General features: G+C 43.2%; 3 protein-coding genes and 1 long non-coding RNA gene across 4 annotated transcripts; all 4 read left to right on the plus strand.

The window, feature by feature from the left end:
• The first annotated feature begins 311 nt into the window (after positions 1-311).
• Positions 312-1507, plus strand: LOC115252737 (complement C1q-like protein 4). Its single transcript, XM_029848692.1, has 4 exons — positions 312-519; positions 645-725; positions 892-1020; positions 1100-1507. The coding sequence occupies exons 1-4, from the start codon at positions 312-314 to the stop codon at positions 1378-1380; spliced, it is 699 nt and encodes a 232-aa protein (XP_029704552.1). The 3' UTR covers positions 1381-1507.
• Positions 1508-3013: 1506 nt separating this feature from the next.
• Positions 3014-4144, plus strand: LOC115252603 (uncharacterized). The gene is made up of 4 exons (XR_003890933.1): positions 3014-3156; positions 3282-3362; positions 3529-3657; positions 3737-4144. It is a non-coding gene; the product is annotated as an uncharacterized lncRNA (long non-coding RNA).
• A 2935-nt stretch (positions 4145-7079) lies between these two features.
• Positions 7080-8276, plus strand: LOC115252738 (complement C1q-like protein 4). The gene is made up of 4 exons (XM_029848693.1): positions 7080-7287; positions 7413-7493; positions 7661-7789; positions 7869-8276. Exons 1-4 carry the CDS (start codon positions 7080-7082, stop codon positions 8147-8149), a joined length of 699 nt encoding a protein of 232 aa, XP_029704553.1. The 3' UTR covers positions 8150-8276.
• A 1439-nt stretch (positions 8277-9715) lies between these two features.
• Positions 9716-10911, plus strand: LOC115252739 (complement C1q-like protein 4). Its single transcript, XM_029848694.1, has 4 exons — positions 9716-9923; positions 10049-10129; positions 10296-10424; positions 10504-10911. Exons 1-4 carry the CDS (start codon positions 9716-9718, stop codon positions 10782-10784), a joined length of 699 nt encoding a protein of 232 aa, XP_029704554.1. The 3' UTR covers positions 10785-10911.
• Positions 10912-11832: the final 921 nt, after the last annotated feature.

Genomic DNA, 11832 nt, shown 5'->3' on the forward strand with positions numbered 1-11832 from the left:
TCTGTCAGAGGCCACCACCCTGGAAAAACCGTCTTAAGAGGTCTTTTAAATAATTGATGACATTAAACACTCCTGAATCAAAATGGTAAATTTATTCTGCGATAGCCTCTTGCAGAGGGTATCGCAGCAGAGGGCTCTCCAACAGATTGTGGTTTCCCACCAGTCCCAGATGCTCCTGAAACACGCTGGAATCAACACGTCAACAAAAAGTTGTGGTATATTTCCACTCGCGGGGGGAGCTGCAGCTCAGCGGCTATATAAGCCACCATCGTCAGGGAGCGGTCACCTCTGTGAAGGTGTTCATCTCAAACATGAAGGTTGTTCTGCTGGTGGTGCTGATCGGTCTGTGTGGGTCTGGAGCCCTGGGAGAGGAGAGCGACTTCTTCGACTTCCCGGGGAGCGAAACTAACGCCGATGTCTCGGCGGCGGTGGAGGAGCTCCGGGCAGGGCTGAAGACGGTGACGGACAGAGTGGCCGCCGCTGAGACCAAACTGGGAGAACTGGAGAAACAGAACGCAGGTAACTGGTCTGTTTCAGGAAGTGGCTCTGAGAGTGGGTCACATCTGATGGATCTGAAGGATGTTTCACAGCTTTTCACCAGAACTTCTCACATTTGTTCTACTGTTTGAATATGATGAAATCAGATTTGCAGACCAGACTGAGCAGCAGCGAGGGTGAACTGGTCAACGTCAAGGCTAGACTGGACAAAGTGGAGCAAAATGGAGGTGATGGTTCATCCTCAACAGCCACATACACATTCTTGTACTTCTGCCAGCTCCTTACCTTAACTAACCTAAACCTAAACAGAAATTCTTACCTCCACCGTAAAAGCATATGTGCTCATGCTTTTAATTTCATAACATAACTACATTTCTTTTTTCCCTGCAACAGCGACACCAAAGGTGGCCTTTTATACCGCTCTGTCTAATGCTGGAAATATTGGACCATTCAACACTGACATCCCACTGAAGTACCAGAAGGTCTTTACCAACATTGGCCAAGCTTATAATATAAATACAGGTAATGTGTTAAAGATCACATCAGCAGAGCTGCTCACATGGCATCAATATGGTCCATTAACCAGTTCCTCTCATTGCAGGTTACTTCACAGCACCAGTCAAAGGGGCCTACTACTTCCAGTTTACTTTGGCTGGATTTCAGTCTTTCGATACAGGTGTTTACGTTATAAAGAACGGCCAGATCTTCATGTATAACGTGGAATACAAGAGAACCTATAACCCTGAGTATATCACCAATTCCCTTATCCTGGAGCTGCAGCCAGGAGACACTGTGTCTCTGGTCCTCCCAAGAGGCCATTCCACATTTGACAATCCGAACAACCTCAGCACCTTCAGCGGCTCCCTCCTCTTCACTCTGTGAGGGTCTGCTGTTTGAGAAAATGTTGATTCCTCCCAGCAGTTTATCTACTCTTAAATGTAGTTTTTGCTGCAAGTAAATCTATGGGCTGTCAAAGCCACTGGATGATAATAAACTAAATATTTACTGATGTTGTCTTCAATGTCTTTATGCTGATCAAACAGCATTTCACATACTGAGAACAAATATATGGATCAACCTGTTGTGCAAAACTTTAACCAACTACTACATTTATCATGGTTTATCTATTTAAAAAAAAGTGTTTTATACTACAACACTAACAACACCACCACAAACACCACTAATAATAATAATAATAATAACAACAATACCAATACTACTAATAATAATGGTACTACTACTACTACTACTACTACTACTACTACTACTACTACTACTACTACTACTACTACTGCTGCTGCTACTACTACTACTACTACTACTACTACTACTACTACTACTACTACTACTAATAATAATAATAATAATAATAATGATAGCACATCATGAACTGGAACAGAACATGTAAAATTTATGCTGTAAGATGGAAGCTTGAGAAACTGGCCTATACTGTCTTTATTGTGACCTTCAAATATAAAACCCTTTTTCTCGATCGCCAATCACTTTCAGGATCATTCTATACATGTACAACTTGCTGACGATTGCAGCTGCAACTTTAGTTGCAGACTATGTTTGCGGAGCCTCTGCATGGATCTTATTAAGCTCCATCCCCACCACTTCCCACGAGTCTTTAACCTGAGGAGAAATTGGATTTATGATCTTATCAAAGTCTTTTCACTGAAAATGTAAACAGGACAGTGCACATATACCCTGATGGGATGTGTTGCTGGAGCCACTGTCTTCACTGGGTCGTTATGTTGATGACGATGAGGTTTTGACCTAATGTTCAGACAAATTGTTTCATTGATATCCTTTTGAAACAATATGGCTGAAAAGTTGTCAAACCCTGAATTCAACCTGGACGACTCTCAGCACTGACCCTCCATCCAATCAATTAGAAGAGATCTTCTTTTCTTCTAGTCTTTTCTGCTCTACTGTGTAAACCTCAGTGAAACAAATTCAACTGGCATCGCTGTAAGATACTTTAAAAGGATATGAAACAAACAGCCATCGTCTGTTCCCCACCACCTGTTCCTGAATAGGGTGTTGATAGTGGAGCAGTCAGGGCGAGACGCAGGAATACACCCTGGAGAGGGCCAATTTACAATTTAGACAGCATATTAAAGTTGAACTGGACCAAAACTAATGCTTTTATTGGAAGAGAAAAAATGTGAGAGCAATCGATTACATTAAACTGTAATCAAAACACTCCTGAGTCAAAATGGTAAATTTATTCTGCGATAGCCTCTTGCAGAGGGTATCGCAGCAGAGGGCTCTCCAACAGATTGTGGTTTCCCACCAGTCCCAGATGCTCCTGAAACACGCTGGAATCAACACGTCAACAAAAAGTTGTGGTATATTTCCACTCGCGGGGGCAGCTGCAGCTCAGCGGCTATATAAGCCACCATCGTCAGGGAGCGGTCACCTCTGTGAAGGTGTTCATCTCAAACATGAAGGTTGTTCTGCTGGTGGTGCTGATCGGTCTGTGTGGGTCTGGAGCCCTGGGAGAGGAGAGCGACTTCTTCGACTTCCCCAGGAATGAAACCAACCCCGACATCTCGGCGGCGGTGGAGGAGCTCCGGGCAGGGCTGAAGACGGTGACGGACAGAGTGGCCGCCGCTGAGACCAAACTGGGAGAACTGGAGAAACAGAACGCAGGTAACTGGTCTGTTTCAGGAAGTGGCTCTGAGAGTGGGTCACATCTGATGGATCTGAAGGATGTTTCACAGCTTTTCACCAGAACTTCTCACATTTGTTCTACTGTTTGAATATGATGAAATCAGATTTGCAGACCAGACTGAGCAGCAGCGAGGGTGAACTGGTCAACGTCAAGGCTAGACTGGACAAAGTGTAGCAAAATGGAGGTGATGGTTCATCCTCAACAGCCACATACACATTCTTGTACTTCTGCCAGCTCCTTACCTTAACTAACCTAAACCTAAACAGAAATTCTTACCTCCACCTTAAAAGCATATGTGCTCATGCTTTTAATTTCATAACATAACTGCATTTCTTTTTTCCCTGCAACAGCGACACCAAAGGTGGCCTTTTATACCGCTCTGTCTAATGCTGGAAATATTGGACCATTCAACACTGACATCCCACTGAAGTACCAGAAGGTCTTTACCAACATTGGCCAAGCTTATAATATAAATACAGGTAATGTGTTAAAGATCACATCAGCAGAGCTGCTCACATGGCATCAATATGGTCCATTAACCAGTTCCTCCCATTGCAGGTTACTTCACAGCACCAGTCAAAGGGGCCTACTACTTCCAGTTTACTTTGGCTGGGTTTCAGTCTTTCGATACAGGTGTTTACGTTATGAAGAACGGCCAGATCTTCATGTATAACGTGGAATACAAGAGAACCTATAACCCTGAGTATATCACCAATTCCCTTATCCTGGAGCTGCAGCCAGGAGACACTGTGTCTCTGGTCCTCCCAAGAGGCCATTCCACATTTGACAATCCGAACAACCTCAGCACCTTCAGCGGCTCCCTCCTCTTCACTCTGTGAGGGTCTGCTGTTTGAGAAAATGTTGATTCCTCCCAGCAGTTTATCTACTCTTAAATGTAGTTTTTGCTGCAAGTAAATCTATGGGCTGTCAAAGCCACTGGATGATAATAAACTAAATATTTACTGATGTTGTCTTCAATGTCTTTATGCTGATCAAACAGCATTTCACATACTGAGAACAAATATATGGATCAACCTGTTGTGCAAAACTTTAACCAACTACTACATTTATCATGGTTTATCTATTTAAAAAAAAGTGTTTTATACTACAACACTAACAACACCACCACAACCACCACTAATAATAATAATAATAATAACAACAATACCAATACTACTAATAATAATGGTACTACTACTACTACTACTGCTGCTACTACTACTACTACTACTACTACTACTACTACTACTACTACTACTACTAATAATAATAATAATAATAATAATAATAATAATAATGATAGCACATCATGAACTGGAACAGAACATGTAAAATTTATGCTGTAAGATGGAAGCTTGAGAAACTGGCCTATACTGTCTTTATTGTGACCCTCAAATATAAAGAGACTATGGTATCTTATGATGTCACGTCACTCTTCACGTGCATCCCCACTGCCAGCGCCATAGACACCATCCACAAGCACCTTCTATTGGACAAGAATCTTACAGAAAGAACAACCTTAACACCGGCCCAAATCTGCACCATGCTGGACCTGTGTTTGAACACCACCTATTTCCAGTACAGAGAAGGCTTCTACAGGCAGAAACATGGCTGTGCCATGGGCTCACCAGTATCCCCTATAGTTGCCAATCTATACATGGAGAAGGTGGAATCCCAGGCCCTGACATCCTTCACAGGAACTGCGCCAAGCCACTGGTTCAGGTATGTGGATGACACCTGGGTCAAAATTCAAATACAAGAATTGGAAGCGTTCTCCGATCACCTCAACAAAACAGACGAGCATGTAAAATTCACCCGGGAAGAGGTAAAAGGAAACAGTCTGGCCTTTCTGGACTGCGCAGTCAAGATCACTGAGGACAGAAATCTCACCATCGAAGTCTACAGAAAACCTACACATACCGACCAGTACCTCCAGTTTGACTCTCACCACCCACTGGAACACAAGTTGGGAGTGATCAGAACTCTCCAACACCGGGCCAGGGAAATACCCACCACATCCCAAGGCAGAAAGAAGGAACAGAACCACATTAAGACAGCTCTCAAAACATGTGGCTACCCAGACTGGGCCTTCACCAAAACCTCAAGAAAGCAAGACCTCAGCAAAGGAGAGGAGGAGAGAAACAAACGCCGCAGCGTTTCCATCCCCTACCTGTCTGGAGTCTCGGAGAAGTTTAGGAGGATCCTCCAGAAACACGACATACCGGTTCATTTCAAACCCAGCAACACCCTCAGACAGAGGTTAGTACACCCAAAGGACAAGACACCAAGACCCAAACAAAGTAATGTTGTTTATGCTGTACAGTGCCAGGAGAAATGCAAGGAACTGTACATTGGGGAAACCAAACAACCTCTACACAGAAGAATGGCACAACACAGACGTGCCACCTCTTCGGGTCAGGATTCAGCAGTCCACTTACACTTAAAGGAGAGTGGGCACTCCTTCGAGGACAGCCAAGTACGGATACTGGCCAGAGAAGACCGCTGGTTCGAAAGGGGGGTCAAGGAAGCTATCCATGTTAAATTGGAGAAACCATCCTTAAACAGGGGTGGTGGCCTGAGGCACTTCCTATCACCCACATACAATGCAGTCCTCCACTCCTTCCAACAGCAAAACAAACATTCACACCATTCCAAGAGACCCAGTGACTCATCACCATGTGACCCAGCAGACAAAGGGGAGACATCTCAACAGAAACTAGGTCAACGACCCGACCAACGACCCTGCTAACGACTCTCAGGTGACCACCCAGATCATTAGCATGCAAATGGTCCAGGGGCTATATATTCTCAAGCTCTCTCCCCAGCGATTTCAGAACTGAAGAAGCCTTCTGGATAGAAGGCGAAACGTCTTCAAGAGAAGAAACCCAGTCCAGTTGACAGAGAAAACTACCTTGGATTCAAATATAAAACCCTTTTTCTCGATCGCCAATCACTTTCAGGATCATTCTATACATGTACAACTTGCTGACGATTGCAGCTGCAACTTTAGTTGCAGACTATGTTTGCGGAGCCTCTGCATGGATCTTATTAAGCTCCATCCCCACCACTTCCCACGAGTCTTTAACCTGAGGAGAAATTGGATTTATGATCTTATCAAAGTCTTTTCACTGAAAATGTAAACAGGACAGTGCACATATACCCTGATGGGATGTGTTGCTGGAGCCACTGTCTTCACTGGGTCGTTAAGTTGATGACGATGATGTTTTGACCTAATGTTCAGACAAATTGTTTCATTGATATCCTTTTGAAACAATATGGCTGAAAAGTTGTCAAACCCTGAATTCAACCTGGACGACTCTCAGCACTGACCCTCCATCCAATCAATTAGAAGAGATCTTCTTTTCTTCTAGTCTTTTCTGCTCTACTGTGTAAACCTCAGTGAAACAAATTCAACTGGCATCGCTGTAAGATACTTTAAAAGGATATGAAACAAACAGCCATCGTCTGTTCCCCACCACCTGTTCCTGAATAGGGTGTTGATAGTGGAGCAGTCAGGGTGAGACACAGGAATACACCCTGGAGAGGGCCAATTTACAATTTAGACAGCATATTAAAGTTGAACTGGACCAAAACTAATGCTTTTATTGGAAGAGAAAAAATGTGAGAGCAATCGATTACATTAAACTGTAATCAAAACACTCCTGAGTCAAAATGGTAAATTTATTCTGCGATAGCCTCTTGCAGAGGGTATCGCAGCAGAGGGCTCTCCAACAGATTGTGGTTTCCCACCAGTCCCAGATGCTCCTGAAACACGCTGGAATCAACACGTCAACAAAAAGTTGTGGTATATTTCCACTCGCGGGGGCAGCTGCAGCTCAGCGGCTATATAAGCCACCATCGTCAGGGAGCGGTCACCTCTGTGAAGGTGTTCATCTCAAACATGAAGGTTGTTCTGCTGGTGGTGCTGATCGGTCTGTGTGGGTCTGGAGCCCTGGGAGAGGAGAGCGACTTCTTCGACTTCCCCAGGAATGAAACCAACCCCGACATCTCGGCGGCGGTGGAGGAGCTCCGGGCAGGGCTGAAGACGGTGACGGACAGAGTGGCCGCCGCTGAGACCAAACTGGGAGAACTGGAGAAACAGAACGCAGGTAACTGGTCTGTTTCAGGAAGTGGCTCTGAGAGTGGGTCACATCTGATGGATCTGAAGGATGTTTCACAGCTTTTCACCAGAACTTCTCACATTTGTTCTCCTATTTGAATATGATGAAATCAGATTTGCAGACCAGACTGAGCAGCAGCGAGGGTGAACTGGTCAACGTCAAGGCTAGACTGGACAAAGTGGAGCAAAATGGAGGTGATGGTTCATCCTCAACAGCCACATACACATTCTTGTACTTCTGCCAGCTCCTTACCTTAACTAACCTAAACCTAAACAGAAATTCTTACCTCCACCTTAAAAGCATATGTGCTCATGCTTTTAATTTAATAACATAACTACATTTCTTTTTTTCCCTGCAACAGCGACACCAAAGGTGGCCTTTTATACCGCTCTGTCTAATGCTGGAAATATTGGACCATTCAACACTGACATCCCACTGAAGTACCAGAAGGTCTTTACCAACATTGGCCAAGCTTATAATATAAATACAGGTAATGTGTTAAAGATCACATCAGCAGAGCTGCTCACACGGCATCAATATGGTCCATTAACCAGTTCCTCCCATTGCAGGTTACTTCACAGCACCAGCCAAAGGGGCCTACTACTTCCAGTTTACTTTGGCTGGGTTTCAGTCTTTCGATACAGGTGTTTACGTTATGAAGAACGGCCAGATCTTCATGTATAACGTGGAATACAAGAGAACCTATAACCCTGAGTATATCACCAATTCCCTTATCCTGGAGCTGCAGCCAGGAGACACTGTGTCTCTGGTCCTCCCAAGAGGCCATTCCACATTTGACAATCCGAACAACCTCAGCACCTTCAGCGGCTCCCTCCTCTTCACTCTGTGAGGGTCTGCTGTTTGAGAAAATGTTGATTCCTCCCAGCAGTTTATCTACTCTTAAATGTAGTTTTTGCTGCAAGTAAATCTATGGGCTGTCAAAGCCACTGGATGATAATAAACTAAATATTTACTGATGTTGTCTTCAATGTCTTTATGCTGATCAAACAGCATTTCACATACTGAGAACAAATATATGGATCAACCTGTTGTGCAAAACTTTAACCAACTACTACATTTATCATGGTTTATCTATTTAAAAAAAAAGTGTTTTATACTACAACACTAACAACACCACCACAAACACCACTAATAATAATAATAATAATAATAACAACAATACCAATACTACTAATAATAATGGTACTACTACTACTACTACTACTACTACTACTACTACTACTACTACTACTGCTGCTGCTACTACTACTACTACTACTACTACTACTACTACTACTACTACTAATAATAATAATAATAATAATAATAATAATAATAATGATAGCACATCATGAACTGGAACAGAACATGTAAAATTTATGCTGTAAGATGGAAGCTTGAGAAACTGGCCTATACTGTCTTTATTGTGACCTTCAAATATAAAACCCTTTTTCTCGATCGCCAATCACTTTCAGGATCATTCTATACATGTACAACTTGCTGACGATTGCAGCTGCAACTTTAGTTGCAGACTATGTTTGCGGAGCCTCTGCATGGATCTTATTAAGCTCCATCCCCACCACTTCCCACGAGTCTTTAACCTGAGGAGAAATTGGATTTATGATCTTATCAAAGTCTTTTCACTGAAAATGTAAACAGGACAGTGCACATATACCCTGATGGGATGTGTTGCTGGAGCCACTGTCTTCACTGGGTCGTTAAGTTGATGACGATGACGTTTTGACCTAATGTTCAGACAAATTGTTTCATTGATATCCTTTTGAAACAATATGGCTGAAAAGTTGTCAAACCCTGAATTCAACCTGGACGACTCTCAGCACTGACCCTCCATCCAATCAATTAGAAGAGATCTTCTTTTCTTCTAGTCTTTTCTGCTCTACTGTGTAAACCTCAGTGAAACAAATTCAACTGGCATCGCTGTAAGATACTTTAAAAGGATATGAAACAAACAGCCATCGTCTGTTCCCCACCACCTGTTCCTGAATAGGGTGTTGATAGTGGAGCAGTCAGGGTGAGACACAGGAATACACCCTGGAGAGGGCCAATTTACAATTTAGACAGCATATTAAAGTTGAACTGGACCAAAACTAATGCTTTTATTGGAAGAGAAAAAATGTGAGAGCAATCGATTACATTAAACTGTAATCAAAACACTCCTGAGTCAAAATGGTAAATTTATTCTGCGATAGCCTCTTGCAGAGGGTATCGCAGCAGAGGGCTCTCCAACAGATTGTGGTTTCCCACCAGTCCCAGATGCTCCTGAAACACGCTGGAATCAACACGTCAACAAAAAGTTGTGGTATATTTCCACTCGCGGGGGGAGCTGCAGCTCAGCGGCTATATAAGCCACCATCGTCAGGGAGCGGTCACCTCTGTGAAGGTGTTCATCTCAAACATGAAGGTTGTTCTGCTGGTGGTGCTGATCGGTCTGTGTGGGTCTGGAGCCCTGGGAGAGGAGAGCGACTTCTTCGACTTCCCCAGGAATGAAACCAACCCCGACATCTCGGCGGCGGTGGAGGAGCTCCGGGCAGGGCTGAAGACGGTGACGGACAGAGTGGCCGCCGCTGAGACCAAACTGGGAGAACTGGAGAAACAGAACGCAGGTAACTGGTCTGTTTCAGGAAGTGGCTCTGAGAGTGGGTCACATCTGATGGATCTGAAGGATGTTTCACAGCTTTTCACCAGAACTTCTCACATTTGTTCTACTGTTTGAATATGATGAAATCAGATTTGCAGACCAGACTGAGCAGCAGCGAGGGTGAACTGGTCAACGTCAAGGCTAGACTGGACAAAGTGGAGCAAAATGGAGGTGATGGTTCATCCTCAACAGCCACATACACATTCTTGTACTTCTGCCAGCTCCTTACCTTAACTAACCTAAACCTAAACAGAAATTCTTACCTCCACCTTAAAAGCATATGTGCTCATGCTTTTAATTTCATAACATAACTACATTTCTTTTTTCCCTGCAACAGCGACACCAAAGGTGGCCTTTTATACCGCTCTGTCTAATGCTGGAAATATTGGACCATTCAACACTGACATCCCACTGAAGTACCAGAAGGTCTTTACCAACATTGGCCAAGCTTATAATATAAATACAGGTAATGTGTTAAAGATCACATCAGCAGAGCTGCTCACACGGCATCAATATGGTCCATTAACCAGTTCCTCTCATTGCAGGTTACTTCACAGCACCAGTCAAAGGAGCCTACTACTTCCAGTTTACTTTGGCTGGGTTTCAGTCTTTCGATACAGGTGTTTACGTTATGAAGAACGGCCAAATCTTCATGTATAACGTGGAATACAAGAGAACCTATAACCCTGAGTATATCACCAATTCCCTTATCCTGGAGCTGCAGCCAGGAGACACTGTGTCTCTGGTCCTCCCAAGAGGCCATTCCACATTTGACAATCCGAACAACCTCAGCACCTTCAGCGGCTCCCTCCTCTTCACTCTGTGAGGGTCTGCTGTTTGAGAAAATGTTGATTCCTCCCAGCAGTTTATCTACTCTTAAATGTAGTTTTTGCTGCAAGTAAATCTATGGGCTGTCAAAGCCACTGGATGATAATAAACTAAATATTTACTGATGTTGTCTTCAATGTCTTTATGCTGATCAAACAGCATTTCACATACTGAGAACAAATATATGGATCAACCTGTTGTGCAAAACTTTAGCCAACTACTACATTTCTTACACTTTAGCAATGGAAAAAAAAGTGTTTTACACTACAGCACTAATAGAAATGATGGAAATGCCACAAAAAGTGGGAACGCTGGAAAAACTGGGATATCTCCATGATTTGCTGTTAAAGATGTGCCCAAAGGAATGACTGCAGCTGTAAAAGAGAGACAGACGGAAATCACTTTTGGTGAGGAGTCCTTAAATGGTGAAATGCCTTTTGTAAAACCAATACATACCTAGAGATGGCGCCAGAAGAAAGGGCAAATTATGATGGAGTTTTACACACACACACACACACACACACACACACACACACACACACACACACACACACACACACACACACACACACACACCCGCACACACACACACACACACTCATACATTCTTCCCTAAATTCGTCAAAAGAAAACAACCTTTATTGCATAGCAAAAAAAAAAATCAATTTAGAACATTTGACAATAGATATTTGTAAAATAAATGATGGTTTGGCCTTTTATTGCTCTAAAATATTTTCCCTGCAGACAAAAACAGATATTTAAGATGATCTATGCTTGTGGTTTCCTAAAGTGGATCAAATATGTTGAGAACTGGATTCAGTTATTTGTTATTGACCACAATAAATCTGAGGACCAGCACAAAACAGTTTATGGCATAAGTGGGTTTGCAAAGAGCAGCAAACAAGGCTGTTTTATTTGAAAGTTTCAGAGAGGGATGAATAAATAAAATACCCCCATATCCTGCTGAATTAGCTGCAGCTGCTAGAAAGACAGACTCTTTTACAACACAATCTGTTCAGCAGTAAACATTTGGTCCTCAAAGAAGT

This window comes from Takifugu rubripes, chromosome 15 (genome assembly GCF_901000725.2).
Source record: "Takifugu rubripes chromosome 15, fTakRub1.2, whole genome shotgun sequence".
Classification (NCBI taxonomy): domain Eukaryota; kingdom Metazoa; phylum Chordata; class Actinopteri; order Tetraodontiformes; family Tetraodontidae; genus Takifugu; species Takifugu rubripes.

Bases quoted from the DNA above. Each gene is read 5' to 3' on its own strand.
- LOC115252737 (XM_029848692.1), top strand. From the start codon at position 312: ATGAAGGTTGTTCTGCTGGTGGTGCTGATCGGTCTGTGTGGGTCTGGA. The intron at 520-644 runs GTAACTGGTCTG...TGATGAAATCAG, and splicing joins ACTGGAGAAACAGAACGCAG to ATTTGCAGACCAGACTGAGC. The intron at 1,021-1,099 runs GTAATGTGTTAA...CTCTCATTGCAG, and splicing joins AGCTTATAATATAAATACAG to GTTACTTCACAGCACCAGTC.
- LOC115252739 (XM_029848694.1), top strand. From the start codon at position 9,716: ATGAAGGTTGTTCTGCTGGTGGTGCTGATCGGTCTGTGTGGGTCTGGA. The intron at 9,924-10,048 runs GTAACTGGTCTG...TGATGAAATCAG, and splicing joins ACTGGAGAAACAGAACGCAG to ATTTGCAGACCAGACTGAGC. The intron at 10,425-10,503 runs GTAATGTGTTAA...CTCTCATTGCAG, and splicing joins AGCTTATAATATAAATACAG to GTTACTTCACAGCACCAGTC.
- LOC115252738 (XM_029848693.1), top strand. From the start codon at position 7,080: ATGAAGGTTGTTCTGCTGGTGGTGCTGATCGGTCTGTGTGGGTCTGGA. The intron at 7,288-7,412 runs GTAACTGGTCTG...TGATGAAATCAG, and splicing joins ACTGGAGAAACAGAACGCAG to ATTTGCAGACCAGACTGAGC. The intron at 7,494-7,660 runs GTGATGGTTCAT...TCCCTGCAACAG, and splicing joins CAAAGTGGAGCAAAATGGAG to CGACACCAAAGGTGGCCTTT.